The sequence below is a fragment of the Sturnus vulgaris genome, chromosome 6 (genome assembly GCF_052056855.1).
Source record: "Sturnus vulgaris isolate bStuVul1 chromosome 6, bStuVul1.hap1, whole genome shotgun sequence".
Classification (NCBI taxonomy): domain Eukaryota; kingdom Metazoa; phylum Chordata; class Aves; order Passeriformes; family Sturnidae; genus Sturnus; species Sturnus vulgaris.
In genome coordinates this window covers 16087816-16108004 of record NC_142248.1, presented here as the reverse complement: position 1 = coordinate 16108004, position 20189 = coordinate 16087816, and the positions used below count along the sequence as shown (strand labels likewise).

Genomic DNA, 20189 nt, shown 5'->3' with positions numbered 1-20189 from the left:
CTTGAGGTAAACAGGAAAACTCATTGACCCTGTCTTCACTGAAATTACTAATTATTGTCACCAGTGGAAGTTAGTACAGAAATTACAGGAGAGGCTACTCATGCCTGTGTGCTCAAGCAGTACAGCTGTTACTTACACATAGCTCCCTGTAAGTTTATAATTGTACATACATCTAGATATAAATATATGTGTGTACATATATATATGTGTGCCTTGGCAGCAGAAATAGACATGCATTAGTCACACAAAATAGAATTCAGAAAATTAACAGATTTGCCATCCAGTTTTTCTGACTAGGCTTAACAATAAAGGAAATTATTAAGCCTGGAAAAGCTGAAATGAAGCAGTAGTTTATACAAGCAGTTGATGTCTCTTGCTACCCAACTCTTGTTCTCCTTTTTCTGGCCTCAGCCAGTCTTAGCATTTACCTTTGCAGCTAATCTGATCCTCAGATGCTTTGTGACAGATCTACAATAAGCTGTGAAAGAAAATCATTCTTTCAAAAAGTTTACCTTATTTCTAAATCCTGAAAACAGAATAGGAAACTTGGTGCTTGGTGCTTGGTACCACTAAACAGAGAAATGCAAAAGCTGACTGTAATAGCACTGGCAAATTTCTCTTTTAATGAATTCCTGAATGTGGAAAGTAAAGATATCCAAACTAATGATTGAAGACTTCTTTGAATATGTGTGCTCTTAAGTATAAATACTACTTTTATACTTTAGTATTATGTCACCTGTGAGAAAGATTAAATTAATAATTCAGAGAGAATACTATCACAATATGTTTTTGTATCAGGATATAAATCGCTCTTGCATGATTTTTTAATGCAATTTTGTATGGTTTCCTGTCAGTTGATTCATGAATAATAAATGTGTGCTGGGGACTATCTGCAAACTTCTTTATCTGTTGGAACTAATTTTAAGTATCTATGATAATCTGAAACTACTGTCTTATTACAGTATTTCTTTATAATTGTAAATCTGTTTCCTTAACTGTCTTTGTTTATTTTTAGAGAAACTGCAGATAATCTTTCAATACCAAATCAAAAAGGATCATTTACTAATATTTCAGGTATTTAATATCTAGTTACAGAACATACAAACTGTTCCTCTTTCTGCTCAAAAACTATTTTATAGGAAAATATTACCAAAGGCAAAGTAAGAAAATGTTTTATAGCAGAGCTCTGATTAGAGGTACTGCCTCTTAATCTCAGATATTGTTCCAAGTGATTTAAAACTGAATTTTTCTCCAAATTAAGTGCTCAGACCAGTGGACAGAATATTCTTCATACAAGCATTCATTGATGCAGTAACCCAAGAGGGTGGGAAAGCAAAAACTCACAAGTTTTTCCTAGCTGAGGAGAAATTTAAATGTCATCTTGATGTAAAATAACTTGACCTGTGATTGTTAAGAGTATTGAGACCTGTTTACATTGACTTACCAAAAAAATCTACAAATATTTTTTCCAAATGAAAATGCCTTTACATTTCTAGCTATGGATTTGCATTCCTTATTCTGATAATATAAGTTTGTTTATAAAGATTAATATTAAGTGTTTACTGTGTGGCTAATGTTTGGCATTTTTTTACTTGTTTTATTGAGCACTGACACTGTGTATGATGGTGGTGATATTTAAAGAAACATTTCACATAAGCACATATTTGCAAAATAGGGAGAGAGGCCATGTTTAACTTGGGGGAGTTGTGTATGTGTGTGACTACCAGAAGTGGAAATTCATATTTTGAAATAAGCCATTTTAAATTTTAATTATTGTTATTCAGAGAAGCTAGGGTTTATTGTTCATTTTGTCAGTGATTCTGCTATGGGACTGAGCATTAAATAGTCACCTCATTCTAGTAATGGCTTTTCTTTTTTGATATTAGGTGCACTGCATTCCTTTGTAAAATTATGCAAGTCATTTGGAACCTTAGTTTCAGGGAACAGTGATGTAAAATACCAAATTTCTTAGTCTTAATAAGTAGTCTTTCAAAGTCGTGAGTGGTTGAGAATTCATGTGCACATCTCATTATCCTGTCAGATTTTAGAATTTTGCAGCAGCTTTTTAATTCCTTTACTACACTGATTTTAGCTTATTAATATTTGTGAACTTTCTGTTTCTTGATACTTATTGTATAAAGAAATACTATAAACTAAAATGATGTGTTTGCATTTTAGGTGTGTTTGAATCACATGGAACTCTTGTAGTGCCTAACGTTAGTGTTATAGCTCCTGAAAAATTATCTGCCAGTGCCAGGCGTCGTCAAGAAATTCAGGTACACACACATCAAATAAGTGTTCAGAAGTCATCCTTAGAAGTTAAGGAATGGTAGAATTCATACTTCCATTATCATTTAAATAAATGCATCCTGTTTGTTCTTTATTCATAAAATAGATTAGGAACAAAACAAATGGTTGAAGGCAAAGAGCACCCTTTTTAATAGTTTGGATGTTAGGCATTATCTATGACATTGTGGCTCAGCTATCATTGTGCATACATATTAGAAATCTTACTTTTCTAGGAACTGTGCTTTTTCTTCCTCCCTAAATGCTTAAGTACGTTAATGCAGCTGCTCACTCACTCCCCCACCAGCAGATCAGGGAGAGAATTGGAAGGGTAAAAGCCAGAAAACCCCTGTATTGAGATAAAGGCAGTTTAATAGGGAAAGCAGAAGCTGTGCACACCAGCAAAGCAAAACAAGGAATGAATTCAGTGCTTCCCATGGGCAGGCAGGTTTCAGCCATCTCCAGGAGAGCAGGGCCTCATCTTCTATAATGGTGAATGGGAAGAAAAACACCATCACTTCAAACGTCCCTTCCTTCTTCTCCCAACTTTATATACTGAGCATGATGTCACACGGTCTGAAATGTCCCTCTGGTCAGCTGGGGTCACCTGCCCTGGCTGTGTCACCTCCCATGCAGCCCCAGCTTCCTCACTAGTGTGGCTGTATGGAAAGCAGAAAAGGTCTTGGCTCTGTGTGTTATCAAAAAAGTTACATTTTTTTAAAGAAGTCATCTATGCAGCAGTGGGGGAAGATGTTGGAAAATTCTTTTAACTTTAGTACAATAGTGTTTGATCCCTATATCTGTGGCTAATAGTCTTGCCAGCTATTGCTTCCTTACTTAACCTTTATCAGTGATTAACTGCTCAGCAATAACAAAAACATCTGTTATCAATCCTGTGTTCAGCAAAAATCTAAAGCATAGCCCCATATCAGCCACTGTGAAGAAAGCTAACTCCACCCCAGACAAAACCAGCACAAAGGTGCAAGTTCATCATACTTCTAATTTGTAGTATGTTTGTAAAAGATGTATTTTATTTCATTATGTTGTCTCAAACTAAAGGTCCAAGAAAAAATTGTGGATTTTAAAAAACACACAAAAACCCCCAAACCAAAACAGTAACAAAAACACCCTACAATCCTGCCTAAAATATGATATTATAGTAATGTAGAAAACATTTGGTAATGATAGAAACAAATGTCAGAGATTTCTTGTTTAGCAGTATTAGCCTCAAGATATTTAGAGTACATAGTAAAACAGAACTGTAATCTTACCCCCTTTTCAAACATGATGTACAACAAAAGAATCTCTCCAGTTAATAGTTCTCAGAACCCAAATAAAGAAGTGGCTGTTACTCTCTGAGCTAAACAAACTTATTGTTTTCAGTTCTGAATATGTAAAAGCAACTTTTCCAAGGTACGAAAGACAACGTAATGCAAGGCTGCAACTACATTTGTAAAGTGCTACCACCTTTGCAGGACCACTGGTTATAAGGAATGACCCATATTTTGGTTTGGCTTTCAAAAGCCATCCTCCTCCTTTAGCTGGAGGTGATTCACTGCATCCAGTCACAGGTTCTCATGTACCCAGGAAGAGGGCAGTTTTCACTACTTATGCAAGCATCCACATTGTTCTGTCTGCTTTAGCACCGTGTCAGTATTATGAAGTGTGTACCACTGCTTCAAGAGTGTCTCAGCCCCAGTCTCCTTCCTCTCTGCTCATCAGGGATTATTGTGAAACTTTTCCTCAAAATTATATTAAATGTTTGTTTAAATATGATGTAGTTCCACATCCTGTTAGAAGTAGCCTGTTTTGTTCTCGACTATGCAATATGAAATCAGTGTTCCCAACGTGTGTTACATAAGCTGTGTATTTTACTTTTGCCCATCTTTTGTTCCCAGGTACAAACAAGACTTCAGACATTCATTTCTAGCCTGCAACAGAAAACAAGTGAGATTGAGATTTTAGCAGTAAGTATTGGGCAGAAGCCTGAATGAATTCCAAATTCTTAATTGCAGTGGATGATGCCGTTCTTATCTGGAACAAACTACTTCCAATTGCCTCACTTTAGTGATAACCAAATGAATCAAACTTCTGGTTAAATAAGACCCTTGGTCTGTACCTCTGATACTTGAAAAGTATCTCAAATTGTGTGTATGGGACAGTTGCATGGAATAAAATTTAACAAGCATTTAATTGTAAGCTCTTAAACTGTAACTACACCAATTACTGTGGTAGATATAATTTGTTCCTGCTAGATTTGCACTTCCATTTAAGCCAACATAGCTCTGGTTTGTATATAGCTTTTAGACTTCACTGACCATTTCATAAAGGACTTTAAAATGGTGTATGCTTTTCAGGAAACATAACTGCCTATTTGCCTGCTGCACCTATGTGCAACTTTCAATAATAGAATCTGTCATGAATAGTTAGAAAGGTTTTAATAATTTTAAACTAAGTTCCCAGTTTTAGCATGAGTGCTTCTCTGGAAATCAAGAAGTCTGACTCCCTTCAGTATAGCTCATCTCTAGTTGGCAAATTGAGAACAGAGAACTGTTAAGTATTGATTTCTTGGTCTTTTTACAGGTTGATCTGCCAAAAGCAACTGTGATACACTTCTTATCATTACAGGTAAGCAATTAAGTATTTTTATTAGAACTCTAACTGAACACAATAGATGATAAATCCTGTTCCAAATGAAGTGTAAAATTCACCCATTCTAGATTTCTCTTTCAAGTTTGAATTATGTTTCAAACTTAAAAGGATTTTCTACCCAGTGAGCTTGACTGAGAAAACCTTTTTTGTCAAATGTCCAAGTTACACAAGACAACATCAGAAAGTCCTAATCCAAAGGTCTGAGGTTTTTTCCCCCCAAGAATAGTTATCTAAAATTAAATCTTAACTGCTCTTTTTCAGAAACCAATAAGCATTAATAGCAGTTTCAACAAAGGTGTTCCTTGAAGCTCTTATTGAAGGAGAACCCAAAATACAGAGGCAATTGTTCCAAGTACAGTAGCTGAAACATCCCTTAGTGAAGCCAAGATATAAAGGGGATGTATCAACACCTTTAACAACTCAAGGACTGGTCAATGGTGCATGAAAGATGATGACACCAAAGACAAAGCTTTCTTCTTTTCTCCAATGACAGCACTAGCTTAAGAGAGAGATGGATGCCTCTCCACCCCCTAAAAATACCAAACTCAAGAATGGCATCTTATTGGAAGTGCATTTAGTACTTTTGTACCTTTTATCTGCTGCTCTGAAGCAGCATTTGTCTGGTAATCAAAATCCAGTGAAACATTTAAAAACATTTTCAAAATACTTAGTTCATCCAGTCTGTATAAATCATAGAGGTAGTTTATCACCCTTTACTTTAAAAAAAACTAAATATATATGCACATGATCAGCTTGCATCATTCACTTTTGATCACCATTACATAAGTTATTGTATTCTCTCCAGCACTGTCAAGATTACACAGCCCTTTTCATTGCTTATGCCTTTTCAGCACTGAAATGTGTTAGGAAACTGATCACTAAACTAACACTTTTTCTTTAAAAAATGAATCAAGTTGCACGTGTTGTTGACACTCATCATGTTTGAAAGCTATTTAATTAAAGAGCATAACAAGTACACAGTATTCAGAAGGCTGCATCCTACTGGGAGAAGTATTTCCTTCACAAAAGAATATAAGACTAGCATAGTTCCTTGTCAATTTTTTTTTCCTTAGCTTGATGGAGATAGACAAACCTTTGATGCTACTGTGAGACAACTGGTGTCTCGATGGCCCAAGCAGAGATCTTCATATTTACAAGCAATTTGTGATGAAATTTACAGTCTCAAAATGGAAAAGAGGTAAATTTGTTAAGCTCTTATGGGTACATAAACTGCCTCAATTTTTTCTGTTTTCAAACTAGAAGATAAGCTGTTCCTAACTTGTCTTCTGCTTTCCCCTCTCTCTGAGGCAAAAAGAAATACTCGAGAAATAGTATACAGTTCCTTCAAAACTAGAGGACTGGTCACTAACCCTCAATTACTGATAAAATGTAAATTCTTGACCATGTAAATTCCTTATTATTCTAAGTCTTTTCAAGAAGCTCTAGACTGTATTGCCACTTTTATCTCACTTGCTGCTGTGTTAATAAAAATGAACACAGACAACAACGTAGTCAGGTATCCTGCTATACATAGAACATATACTTCTATATATGAAAAGATACATGTATTTCTAATGTGCACATACCTGCTACATAAAACCCCTCTTTTCTGATGAAAGGGACTCAGCTTGTCTTTTAAAACTCATGAGCACCTTTAATTCCTCTTGCTTTGAAATAATATGATGGCAGTCAGGCACAGGTGGGAGAGTGCCCAATTTCATGCAAATGTGATGGATACTATCCCAACATGTACAGTAAAGCCCGTTTATTTTTTTATGCATAAAAATGTTTATGTGCAGCTCAGTCTCCCTGTTGGATTCTGGCAAGGTTGATTCAGGTAGTCTGGATACATCCAGTATGTCCAGTTTTAAACCTCAAACTGTCTAATGTTGCATGTCCACTTGAGACCTGGGTATTTATGCCTAATAATGGGTTTCATTTCATTTTCTTAAACCTTTGTTCCACTTGAAGGTACTACTTAAGCTTTAAATAAGACTAAAACTTCAGTTCCTTTTTCTTAGATGCACCAAACTTGCTCCAGGTTTACTGTTTACTAAGGCAGCTACATATCAAGTAAAGCATTTTTGTTTTTCATGGGGCTTGCAAGGCTGTGAGCAACAGAACCCAAATAATATTCCATACAATGCTGGATATGAATGTAATACAGTCCCTGACAAACTTCCTATCCCTGGGGCCTGAGCACTACTTAGCCATAAGCTTTCACATCACTGAAGTGAAAACTGAACAGGCAAGATCAATGGAAAGAAGATGAGGGGAAAATTGCAGTCAAAGCCAAACGAACTAAAACTTACTGATTTTCTACTAATTCTTTGCTGCTATCTTATTGTGAGGACTTGCAGCATTCAAACCAAAGTTTCAAAATTTTAAAATTCTTTTTTCCTTCTCTCTGTAGGGTTCCTGCACTTATCCTGTACAGTTACCGAGATGAATACAAGGTTTTGTTTTAGTCCTTAAAACATCTTTTATGGGATGCTTCTACAAATGGACAACAGCGTTTTGTCAAAAGGAATTATAAAAAGCTGTAATAATGCAAGAGAGGCAACTACCGTATTTTTCTGTGTCCAAATTGCATTTCATGTATATTGTCCTGGTTCTGGCCAGGACAGGGTTACTATTTGCTGTAGCTAGGAGGAGGCATGGCCAGGACCCAGAGGTTGATGTGTACCAGCTCACACCATTGCCGGGGGCCTTCCAGGTCCCTTCCAGGCGGGCACAGCGTGGCAGAGGGAGCAGTTAGGTTGTGTGGCTTCTGTGGACTCGTTCATCTTTCCTGTCCTCTCTGCCACTGGTATTGTTGCTGTTACTGTTTTCTTATGTCATTGCTGTTTCCAGTAAATTCTTACCTCAACCCGTGCTCTTTTACCTTCTGTGCCTCTCAATTCTCCTCTCCAGCCACTGGCAGGAGGAGGGGGTAGTGAGAGGCACATGGATTCAACTGGAGCACTTAACTAGAGAATGACATTCCTAAACTATGACAAATACAAAACTAATGCTTTCTAAATGTGGAAGTAATTGTTTTATAGGCAATTAAGGAGCAAGTCTGACTATAGCCACAGATAGGTATTACCCTGTAGTTCTTGCTCCTTATGCTACACAAATCAGCTGTACAGATGTAAAACTACTTTTTAAAAACAGTTTCAGTTTTATGCAACAGTAGTGCTGCAACAAGAAATGTCAGTTCTAGAATTATGAAATAATTAATTACTTTTAACAAATTGTTTTAAACATTTTGAGGAGTTTTTATGTAATAAAAATTGCTGAGCCTTATTGAAACACTTATTACAAGCCTTTTGTGTGTCGTTTTTGGTTGGGTTTTTTAATCTACTGTTCTAATTTATGTATAAAACATGGTAGATTTCAGGCTGAGAGTTGTTACAAGCCTGGCTGCCTGTGCTTGTCCTGTCAAGCAGCAGCTTCTGAGAGATGAAGACCTGATAAAAGAAAACACTTGTTTCAGACCTGCAGATTCTAAACCAAAGACTGTTAAGAGAAACAGTAACCTGCATGTGCTTGAGGCATAACCAAAGTTTTGAACTAACTTTCTTACCCAAGCTGTAAGATTAAATTTGAAGTTAAAGTCATAGTAATGATGGAAGTACTGTAATTACCTTCTTGAAGCTAAACTGTAACACAACCCCATCAGGAAGAATGAAGCTGAGAAACTATGATTTACAGCAGTCATAGTTTTAAGTTTGTATTATATTTCACATCAAAACACCGTATGAATATGCAGCAATGTTAAGGATTTCTGGAAATACACTAGTGTTTACCCTCCCTCCCCACTTGGTACCTTCTGCAGGCTCATTACATTAGTAAATACCTACTTACTTTTCTTTGCTACAAGAAAGGGTAGAAAGAAGGCAAAGTTAAAACATATAGAGATAACTTGCAAGACAAACCAAAAACCTTCTGAGAACTGTGAAGGTTCTAACACGAATGCCCAAAGCAGCAGCAGTAGACAGTCCTAAAGGCATAGATAACTGTGCCATTCCTAGCAATTCACCAAGACAAGTCACATCACTCATTGCACCCAATCAGTTTCTCATTATGTTTAATAGGAGCAATAACATATTTACTTTTTACATGTGCTCGTATGAAGGAAGGAAAATTCAAATCCCTGAATATACAGAAGGATTGTTTTCTAAAAAAGTTTAGGTGACATGAGCATTTTTAAGCCATGTCTGAAGGGAACAGGATGCAGAGTCCTACCCTCCCCCACCGCAAGCCCAGGTCAGAACAGCTGGATCAGCATGGAGTGAGGGCTCTGCAAGAACTTGAGCACTGTGCTGGCTGCCTTGGGGATATCTGCACTGCATCACGTGGCCCTCAGATTAAGACAGAAACAGGAAAGCAGCTGTTCCTCGTAACACATTGGCACCTGCTTTCCCTAGAACTACTGAGGCTTATCTATAAAACTGGGTATCTGTCACTGAGACTCCTGCTCCAGTCCTGTTTTGTTTCTGGTACGATGCATTTGTCTTCACGCTGTGCTACCCCCCAGGCAGGCTTTACACTGCAGAGTAAACAGTGTAAAAACAGATCAGCTGAATGTAAAGCTAGTTCAGTATAATGCTGTACATACTCCTGCCATACAACAACCCAAAGAAAGCACCTCTGCTCTCACTTTAAACAAAAGTACTGATCACATCCCAGTATCCTGCTGGAAGGAAAGCCAAAGACAAGTGGTAACTCAAAAAGAAATGGACTTTGCTTTGAGCAAGGGTCAAGTCTATTATAGTGATGTCCCATCACTGTGTTGCTTTACTCTTCTTGGCCTTGCTTTTCTTGTCTTTCTTCTTCAAGCCATCCATGTTAGCTCTTAGCAAATTTGAATATGCCTGAAAGAACAATTAGAACCATATAAAAGAACCCCAAATACTTAAATGACAAGATGTAAGAGGTAACATTTTATGTATTATTAATGGCAAATTATCTGCCTTTTCCCAGAGAAGCATGCCCTTACACTCTACACCAGGAAAATACTGTTTCTAAACCAATTTACAAGGTTAGATAAAGTAAAATAGGATTTTTTCAAAACAGACTAAGATAAGTGGGTAGTCTAAGTTAGTTTCTGTGGCAGTTCAGCACAGAATCAACTTGTTCAAAGCCGTGCAGTGTTCAAACAGACTACCTGTACTACTTACAGAAAAGGAGGATAAAAGGCATACAAAACTTACCATCTGGAATTTATTCACTTCCTTTGAGCTCACCTACAAAAGTAATACTGGAGGTTAACCACGAAAACTGGCTTCTATTACAGACCAAGTATCAGTACATGTTTACCCACCAGTTACCATCTGGTCTTTTTCTCAGCAGTTGGATCAACTTTTATCACATTCAGTGGTCAATGTGCTGTATTGGTATGTCATGGCACAGAAAACTGAAAACACTCCTTGATTAACAAAACCCTCTACATCCCTAAGTTACATATTTTCAAATGGGAAGAATGTAAAAAAGCATTCAAAGAAAGGTTTGATTCACTTCTGGGGCCATAAAAACACTGCAGTTCAGATTCTCAACTATTTCTTCAAGTAACATTTTTTCCTTGTGGCATATCACAGAGCAAAGCTAAAGTCAGCTAAAGCCTTTTCCAATCCCCCATTCAAAGTAAACACACATCAGGTTTTCAACTTTCAGTTAACATTTTCTCAAGTTTCACTTAAAATATGGAGCATTGAATCAAAAACAACAGAGCCACTAATCTTTCTAACTTAAAAGCTGTCACTTACCACTGTGCTAATTTTCTTCTTTCCATCAGTTGCTCTTAGGAGACACTTATTGTCTGCTGGTTCAAAAGTTTCTACATGGCCTTTGCGTGGAACTGGTTTTGTTCGGCCATCATCTATATTAAAAAAGAATTTTTATTTTTATTTCATTAAAACCAGCAGATAACTTCTGATGTGAGATGTTAAAAACTGTTCATAAGCAGATCTGTAAAACACCTTGGAATTTCAGGCCAGCTGAATTAACACTGCTGCCAAATTGCTCTTACTCTAGAAGCCCAGAAGGATATGTTCTGTGAACTATATCTGCCAGGAAAAATGAAGTAAATCCTCCCCGCAAAGTGCTGTATGCCCGCCTGCCCGAGCAGCAGCATGCTTTAAATGCTCATCACCCTGCTGCCTCCTGCCTGGATACATGGCCTCTCCAGCAGTGCCAGCTAGCCAGGAACCAGAGGAACATGAACACACAAAAACAACATCAGAACTCTCCTTTTACAGAAACTAACGATTTTCACTTACTGTTTAACAATCACAAAGTCCCAGTATTTCCTGCAGTTTGAAATACAGTTTTACTCAAAGGTTATTAGTACTAACAGCACTAGTACTATTAGTCCTTCAACTAACAGATGTACTAACAGCCGCTCTTGTCCTTGGATACCCTGGATTACAACTGTATCGCTTAAAATACCTGGTGACGACAGTCAGATTTACAGGAACTCCTCTTTAATCCAGTAACAGACACAAAACTTACATTTCTTCAGCGTTATGAAAACGCTCCCGGAAGTCCTGCACTTTTGGAAGAGCCTGGTAAGCTCCGTCAGGAACTGCAAGAGAAAGAGACACGCCCGTGGCTGGGAGTCACCACACGAGCTCCCTCCGAGCTCTCCTCCCCCGCAGCGCCGGCCTGCCCGGGCTCTGTCCCACCCGCGGGAGGCAGCATCGAGGAAAGGCGAACGCTCGGCTTTCCCCACGCTGAAGCTGCACGACACGAAGTCCCAGCCGGGGGCAGCCCTGCCCTGCCCGCGGTTCTGACTCACAACACGAGCACTGAGCCCCCCGCACCTCCCGCGGCCCCGGCGCTTCTGCCTCGCCGAGATACAGTCCCCGAGGACCGCGACGCCCGCTCCGCTCCATTCCCCTCCCCTGCAGTGGTTCCGTCTCCACCGGGGCCGGCGCGGGCCCATTGTCGCCGCGGGGCCCCCTCTCTCCCTCCCTCTGCGGCGGCACACGGGGCTCGCCCCCATTGCCGGCGGGCCGCGGCCCCTCACCTGCTCGCTCTCCAGCAGCACCATCCTGCTCCGCTCCGGAAGGGCCCACTGCGCACGCGCAGCGCGGGGACAGCGCCACGTCAGCGGCGCGAGAGCCCCCGGCAGCCCCGCCTCCTGCCGGGCCGGGCCGGGCCGGGCCGAGCGCGATTCCAGCGGCCCCGCCCCGTGCCGGAGCCTGGGGACCGCTTTCCGTGGCCCACGTGCCGCGGTGTCCGTGCCCGGGCACCGGGAGTCGCTCGCAGGCTTCACCTGGGACCGGCCCGTCGCCCCCAGTGAGGCGGGACTGGTGCAGAGGGCCCCGCTGAGCGCGGCTGGCGGTAAAGGGCGGGATTTGAGAGTAAACGAAGCAGACCCCTGGATTTGTGCAGAAACAGCAGAGGGGAAAGCTGCGCCCGGCAGGGCCGAGAGAGCGCTTCACAACCCTGGCACCTGAAGCTCCTGAGGGGTGGATTCTGTATCGGGGGTTTTCTGTCAGACCCGTGACAGGCGGTGCAGGAGCTCGCAGAAGTAGCCCGTGACCTACTGCCTTTTCGTGTTTATCACTGGGAAAATAGATCTGTTTGTCCTCCTAACAAAACCTAACAAAAGTGGAAGATAATGCCTTACAGATTAAAAGGAAAAACTGCTCTCAGGCTGATAGGTGCTCGAGTCCCTAAGGAGTTCATACTATTCATTTATGGGCTCTGCTCTACGCTCTAGACAGAACTGAAATACCTACTTGCATTATCATTCTCATGGTGGGGGTGTTGTTTCGTATATGAAACCGCACATGATAATGAGAAAGCCTAGTCACTCCAAAAGCCCTTTTCAGAGTCCACAGTTTCTCGCGGTCCTTTTGCAGGTTCGGCGGGAGGCAGTAGAGGGTGCTGTGATTGCACACACAGAAATGAAGCTGTCTGAAGGACAAGGAAACAAATACCCAAGAAGCAGGTCATTGCAACACAGCCATGGTTTATGAAAATCTACCAGGTTATTAAGGCAACTCCGTTCTGTTAGAGTCAAGGGAAGTACAGAGATTAGCACTACTTTTCCCACATCGTGGATGGTATCGTCCTCCTGATGCTTTTGCACTTGTATTATTTGCAGTTGAGGAGGAAAGACTTCTGGAAAATAAATTCCATTGTTTCTCACTGCATTAAAAGTCTCATAAAAAAGGAAGAATATGTGTTATTGAAGCCTCTTGAAAACAGGCATTCTAAAGGGACTCCATCAGTCTGTGGTTGGAAGTGCTGATAGGCCAAAGCCCTGCAGAAGTGCAGTAAGGGATGGTCCCTGACTCTGCCAGCTCGCAGTCAGTGGGCACAACAAGCAAAGATGGGTGGATGCGTGGAGTCATTGCCGACATGTACTTCCCTCTAACCCTGCCTGGTTGCTGAAGTCATAGCACACTTCTGATTACAAGAGGTTGTTTTGTCAGAAACTGGAGTAGGGTTGTGTTTTCAAGAGAGCCCTGAACATGGACAATGTAAGTGTTGCAGGTTTTTATAGGCAACTTGTGAAAGAAGAGCAGAAATGGAAAAACTAAAACAATTGCAACATACTCCCCTTTGGAAACTACGATGGTCACAGGCACTGGAAGGCAGAAGTACATTTCCACTCATGCTTGCCAAAAGAGAAGATGGGTGGTCTCACAGCTGAAACACAGGGACTACAGCTCTCACCTGAATTCTGACTGTTGACTTCACCAGAGAAGTCTTGTGTTGCCATGAACTGCTCTCCTAACTTCTCTGTGCCACAGCTCTTCATTATAAAGGTGGAAAAACATTATATGTCATTATTCCCTTAAACCTTTGACACAACAAAAAGCATCAATGCCTGTAGGAAGGACACTGCAAAGGTTTTTTTCCCTTAATCTCCCCCCTCTGTTAGGCACTACCTCTGTTGCTGAGGTGTACCTTTGGGACACTGTGGCTGCAGTGGTGCCCATCCTGATGTAGCTGAGATGTCAGTAGCAGTGTAGATGCCACATCAGAGACTGTACAAAGATACAGGGCATCCACCTCCCCTCCTTGCAGGAATCTGCGACACTAAAGCTCTGGTTCTGCTGTATGCTGGAAGAAGGGACAAAGAGGAAACTGCTGTGAAGAACCCCAGAGAGTTGCATGAAGTTTATGTTTTTCAAATCTGTTATTTTATCAGCAGTTTTTTGGAAAATATATTTGTCTCACTGCTAATAAAAGAAGTGGCTCCACTGAACTGCTGAATTTCTTTCCGCAAGAAAGAAGGAGGATTTTTTTTTTTTTTGCATATGTGCATGTGTGTTAGCTTATCTTCCCAATCTTGAAGTTGTTTTTCATGCCAGAATGTCACAATTTAATTGGGGGAGAAGCCTTAATCACAACTTGCAAACAAGGTGAAAATGGAACATTTTTAACGATTCCCTTCCAAAAAATAGATGGAACAGGGGAATGCTGACATTGCTTTACTTTTGCCAAAGGCTGCCAACACTCAGAGGGAATAAGCTATTCAGCTGGCGAAAAAGTGCTGAACAAACACTGAAGGAGCTAAAGGGATACTCCCAATCATGATATACTCGCTTTTCACTCTATCTCCTGCCCCAGTCTGATGTCTTTCCCCTCACCCCATGCTCTCACAAAAAAAATAGGGAAAAATAGAAACAAAAAGTAGAAAAAAGAGAAAAAAAATAAGAAAAGGCAGGTTGGATTAAAACAGTAGCAAGAGGAATTGGTGGATCCTGAGAGTTGGCAGGGGTATTAGTATTTTGTAACCTGATCTGCCATGTGACCAAGGCCAGGCAATAAAAATAAGTCTCCTACCAGCCCTCCTGTGTGCTCAACTTTATTATATGGTGTCAGTGGAGAAGTACTTTCTTTTTCTTTTTCTTTTTTTTTCTTTTTTTTTTTTTTTTTTTTTTTTTTGGCAAAAATTTAGCAAATGAAGCCACCTGAATCATTAAATCCTGAAGGAAATCTGGCAGAGAACTGGAGGAGGTTGTTGCTGTGCTTCCAAGTTTTCCTGGAAGCAAGCATGTACTGAAGAGAAAAGGAGAAGGTGAAATCTTCTCTCCTAAATGTGGTGGGAGGGGCAGGAAGCAGAAAAACAAAACTATTAGAAGTAAATTAAATTCCTGATCAACCTTAGTAGAGGTTGGCAATGATCTATTCGAATTAGCCAGCAAAGATTACTACTCGTTATGGACTGGCACACACACATATTCAGCTGCTACACACCACAGTGAGCAGAAATGTAATAACATACTGTAAATTACAGCTTGCTCACCACAGTGCTCAAGATGAGTTAATAACAGATAATGGCCCACAATTCACAAGTGGATCATTTTGGTAATTCTCTTTGATCTGTAAGTTCAAGAATACCACGTCAAAGTATAGCTATGTGCAGGAAAAAGAGTCAGCGCTAGAGCAAAGCCCAGCTTTCCCCCCCTTTACAAGTCTGTCATTAGCACTGTAAAAACAGAGATGCACACCTCACTGCCTTACTGGCCTCACCAGATCTGAGATTAATAGGCAAAAGAAAAACCTTCTAGAGCCAACATTTAACAGAGGCTGGTTGGGCAAAAAGACTATTAACCCTGGAATAGCTACCAAAATATCCTTAAGCCTTGTGCCAGGGGAGTAAAGAAGAAAAGTTTTAACAAGAGGAAGGAACAGTTGTGGGTTTTTTTCTGGTATTAGGTGGATTTCCAACAAACTAATCAGTGCATTTGTACAGGTCAACATCAGTCCTGAGATTGGGTCTTAACCTTCTTTATAAGTGGCCCTTGTGAAAAGAAATAAAGGACATGCAAAGGGACAATGAATAGAGACCTGTTGATCAAGATAGATACAGAGGCTCAAAGCAGTGTTATTCACCTCATCAGCTGGTAACCCTGAAAAAGAAAAATATTCTGAATACCTTATAGATTCCAACAGAAAGATAAGCGAGGCATTTTAGAAAGGTCTTTCTGAGACCACATTATGCTACCAGAGAGCTGCTGAGTGAGAAGTTTCTCCTGGTGAGAAGGCCAACTTCCAAAGAGAAGATCTCCTCGAGAAAACAGGTTTCTTATGTCTTGGGAACCAATTCATTTACCCTAAGCTTTTCCCTAAGCATTTCTCCTCTTTTTCGTGAATCCCTCCTATTCTATTTAATATCATGTCATATTTACACATAATGAGTTTCAAGATAGGTTAAGTATAACCTTGAGTTCAACAGATGCTGACTTTCATTGTGTAGTAGCAATGTTAACAGTGATTTATATTTTGTGAGGGAAACCAGGAAACAGATATGGATACATTTTTTAAAACTCTAATGCACCATATTACTATTGTAGTGCAAATTGAAGCCTATCTGAGCGAGACACAAAAGGATTGTTTGTTGGAAAAGGCCTACATGGTTTTGAAGTACCATCTAGATTTTACAAAGTTTCCCTGTCAAGGAAGATAAAGGATATATACTTACCATATTAAGTGTCTCACACGTGCTTGAAGCGGTTTTGTGACAAGCCCCCCTCTCACAAAAAATGAGGGGGAAAAGGGTGGAAGAAAAGTGCAGATGCAGAGTTGTTCATGTGTACAAGTGATGGTGGCATCTGTGCTCTCTAAGGAGACCCTGCAATGGCATGTCTGTACTGAATCCATGATTAATGCTGCAGTGCTCGGCACACTTCTGGGAACAATAAAATTAAAGAGCCAATTCATTTAACTCCCAAAGCACGAGGAAGGGCCTAGGGACAAGAAGCAACATGTTATCATACATGTTTAGTTTGAAGGACAGAGCAAGCAAAAGACAATCTCATATGCCTCCAAATCCAGTGCAAAACACTGGAGGAAAATGGTCAGATAAAAAAAGGAGAGAGATGCAACTTGAACATCCACCCTGTGTTTTGATTGGCCCCGGTAACTTTCAGCTGCGAGTAGAGCAGAGCAGAGTGTAAGAACAGCCTGTTCTGAAGGAGTGCACCTGCGAGGTGACACAGCTGAGCTGTCCTGCCTGTCCCCTCCTCCTCTCGGTCCTCACCCTGTGGCTGCTGCCACCACTGCTGGGAAGTGACACTGCACACACTGCACTGCACACACAGACATCAACTAGAGACTGTGGCCATGAGTGCGGCACCGCGGGTTTGTGACATGAGCTCTCAGCATGGTTTCAGTTGTCTTTGTAAGTCATCTGTGAACTCCACAAGTGCAGGATCAAGCCTGTACAACATGATGCACCTTCTGGCTGCTCTAGAAATGGTGTTTACCAAACCTCACATCTCCTCTCTTGAGTGGGAAGAGTATATCTAGTCATCACTTCATTTAGAATGGCAGATTTTTAAGTAGACACAAAATGTCTGGTTAAGAGCTGTGCAAAGCATTAGGGAGGTAATTAAGTTGGAGCTCAAGAGTAATGAGGTGACAGAGATAAGGTTGAGCATCATTTCTTTCACACTGATGTGTCCTACTTTCAGAAAGACAGAAATGCAGTTGTGAAAAATTTCCACCAGACATTCCCAGTGAAGTTACAGGAATTTTTTTAAACTCTGTAAGTTTTTGAAAGACCAAATGAAGAATATCACAACATATAAAAAACCAAGATCAAAAACTAAACCAAAACAAATCAATAAGAATTTTAAGTCAGCAGAATGTCACCAGGGAGGATAACATTGTCCTTGATGTCAGAGATCACCTGGGGATGTGTAATTACAAAGGGAGCCACAATGTCATTGCTATCCTCCATTTGCAGTCTCATCAGAAGGACAGAAACCCCAGCAGCATGTATTCTCTTGATACTGTGGGGTGTTGCTGTCTCAGGAAGAAAAGGGTCACCTACCACCTCACCAACACTATTTCCTGCCTCTATTGAGGATGCCCAGCAAAGCGAGACCTGGCTGGACTGCTGAGGTTTAAGAATCACAACAAAAACTGCGGTGCATGTAAAACAATAGTTTCTTCACAGCTCAAGTAACAATGTCCAATACAAGATCTACACATCACAAAAAAAAGGCAGTCAAGTTAGTTACCAGATGAGTTAGGTGACAGAAACTGGCTTAGACATCATTGCTCTCACTTCCATAAGCCCTAATTTTGGAAAAACAGTGTTTTAACTGTTACTACCGGATACTTCCAGTATGATTCCCTTCTTGTAAGAGCTGCCAAGCGTACCTACTTATTCAAGACTTAGAATATGTTTTGCTCTTCCTTAAACATTCCTCCAAATGTCCCGACACTTTCTAGGAACAGGGTGGTGTGGGGAGGCCACTCGGCACCGCCAGCAGCTGGGTCAGCGGCTGGAGGAAGCAGTTTCCTGTTTTGCTGGTGCTCAATGCCACTTAACAATAGGGGGAAAGAAAAAACTGCAGGGTCTAGGCATTGCAAAGCTGTTTTCTACATGAGCTGTCCGCCTGCCTTCCCCCTCTGCTCCGGACACCCCCACCTCACACACCCATCCCCAGCTGGTGGGTGGCAGCGCAGGAGAGGAGGCAGAGACACTCGAGGCTGAGGTGACAAGGGCTTTAAGGTATCTCTGCCATGTAAACAGCCTGGACCCCATCCGGGTGAGTCTGAAACAGCAGGCTGGATATTACTAGTTTGTGTCTTCTCTTCTGCCTCCTGAGAGAGAGAAAATGAGAATCATGTGCAGTGCTTCTGGAGCTTCAGTGTCAGCAAGCATCACTTGTGCCTTCTTACAGCACCTAAAACATCTCGTCCATCATAGCAGATGGTTTTCAACACCATCCTGAGATAACCATTTCCAGCAGTGGTCAGTTCATTAGGGCAGGAACAGCACTAGCCGTCATTTCTCATTCTGCCTTTCTGAAACATGTCCTTCTTCTCTAGTGGTTTGCTCAGTGCCAAATCCTTAATCCACTCTTATCAGCTGATGGAGTGCTTTTACTCTCCTACTGCCTGCACACTCAGGCAACATCCCTTGCTACCCTGACATACTTTGGTTCTGGTGATGTCTCTCCATCCAAATCCTACCTCACTTACTAGCTTTGTTTATCAAAAGCTGCTTCTGAGAAGAAGGGTTACAGGGGGTACGTCTGTAAAGCAGCAGAATCTAAGCATTGTACCTGTGAGTGGAGCCACTCAGAAACAGGAAGCACAGGTGCCCAAACCGTAATCTGGGTTTGTTGCTCTCCCTGTCCCTTTATTTCTGCCTCCCCCTCTGTTTCTGAATACATTGTCTTCAAAGGCACACGGGGCAGCAGACAGGAGCCCCAGGCAGATTGGAAGTCACAGGCTCTTTGTTAGTGCTCAGGCTATAGAAATCCCAGGTGAGTCACCCTGCTTGCAGGAGCAGGTAACCTAGACATTGCCAATCAAGCTCACAGAGCTTTAAATGCAATCCTGACAAGGAAATTATCAGAAGAAATGCAGATATTACAAATACAGTTTCTTTGTTACTGCCTATAGCCTTAAAATCTTCTGTGACAACTGACCCCTACAGCTTTCAAAGTTCAGGAGTGGCATTGCTTGAAGATACACTGTGCAAGTATTGTGCTAAGTTTACAGAATACTGTGCCAGAAACCTCCTTATCATACCATTTATTTTGTTAAAATTTTTGTTTGTCTGTTTGTTTTTGCAGTGAAACCTCAACCCCACCTGTTGGTTTTGGTGTGGGATTTTTTTTTTCAGAGAAGTTATGATTGGGTTATAAAGCCAGTAGAAAAGCAGTAAAATCTCCAGGATTTAAACTGCCAAGCACACAGAGAAGTTTTACAGAGAACTTAGCCAGCGAGACACAGTAAATGTAGGGCATCTATCATGCTTAAACATCATAATGACCCAACATTGTTTTATCATCATCTGAGCACAGCAGGAGAGCTAAAGCCCCACTGAACTCCACTGGAGGAAAAGTACTCTAGGTCTTTATGAAGAACATTACAAAAAGGGTGTGTTTGACACAACACCCCCCCCCCCCCCCCCCCAAATCCTAGGTTGAAAGTGACTTTGTTAAAGGTTTACCTAACATTATTTTGCAATCAAGGTATGGTGTTCTCTCACCTTCGTCTTTCCTTTTGTTGTTTTCCCAGACAGGACTGAAGAGTATCATTAACGCAATTTCTCAGAAGGCATCTGTCATCTGTCACACGTGTTTATATATCCATGCCTACTGTGTGCAGTCTGGGAAAATCCCCTAGTGTTCTTGAGGGAAAATAAAGACCACAGGGATGGGCAGTGGCATGACACCAGCTACCCATGGAGCAGCAGTGTCTTCAATGTTGCGTTGCACTCAGTACTCTTAGGACAAGTTAATTATCAGGTTAGAGGAAGATAATTAACAGAGGAAACA

The 20189-nt window shown here is 41.0% G+C and overlaps 2 protein-coding genes and 1 long non-coding RNA gene across 5 annotated transcripts in view; 2 read left to right on the top strand and 1 right to left on the bottom strand.

Moving 5' to 3' along the window:
* EIF2AK4 (eukaryotic translation initiation factor 2 alpha kinase 4) overlaps nucleotides 1-8238 on the top strand; it is a 37226-nt gene extending 28988 nt beyond the window's left edge. For both annotated transcript variants that reach the window (XR_015804464.1, XM_014869454.2), the window contains 6 exons: nucleotides 1016-1074; nucleotides 2179-2276; nucleotides 4185-4253; nucleotides 4870-4914; nucleotides 6012-6136; nucleotides 7352-8238. Coding sequence is in view for 1 of the 2 variants with exons in the window: in XM_014869454.2 (XP_014724940.2) it covers nucleotides 1016-1074; nucleotides 2179-2276; nucleotides 4185-4253; nucleotides 4870-4914; nucleotides 6012-6136; nucleotides 7352-7406 (451 nt within the window). In the remaining variant the exon portion in view is untranslated. The remainder of the gene's footprint in view (nucleotides 1-1015; nucleotides 1075-2178; nucleotides 2277-4184; nucleotides 4254-4869; nucleotides 4915-6011; nucleotides 6137-7351) is intronic.
* On the bottom strand, nucleotides 2416-12045 carry SRP14 (signal recognition particle 14). Of its 2 annotated transcripts, none has more exons than XM_088167177.1 (5): nucleotides 11951-12045; nucleotides 11434-11506; nucleotides 10689-10801; nucleotides 10137-10169; nucleotides 2416-4217 (listed from the first exon to the last, which is right to left on the bottom strand). In XM_088167177.1, the coding sequence occupies exons 1-5, from the start codon at nucleotides 11972-11974 to the stop codon at nucleotides 4158-4160; spliced, it is 303 nt and encodes a 100-aa protein (XP_088023303.1). In that variant the 5' UTR covers nucleotides 11975-12045; the 3' UTR covers nucleotides 2416-4157. The 2 variants fall into 2 exon arrangements, with proteins under 2 accessions (XP_088023303.1, XP_014724943.1); XM_014869457.2 differs by lacking the exon at nucleotides 2416-4217 and adding an exon at nucleotides 8994-9797 and having other exon boundaries at nucleotides 11951-12044.
* A 56-nt stretch (nucleotides 12046-12101) lies between these two features.
* LOC148223325 (uncharacterized) lies at nucleotides 12102-14729 on the top strand. The gene is made up of 2 exons (XR_015804466.1): nucleotides 12102-12267; nucleotides 12792-14729. It is a non-coding gene; the product is annotated as an uncharacterized LOC148223325 (long non-coding RNA).
* Nucleotides 14730-20189: the final 5460 nt, after the last annotated feature.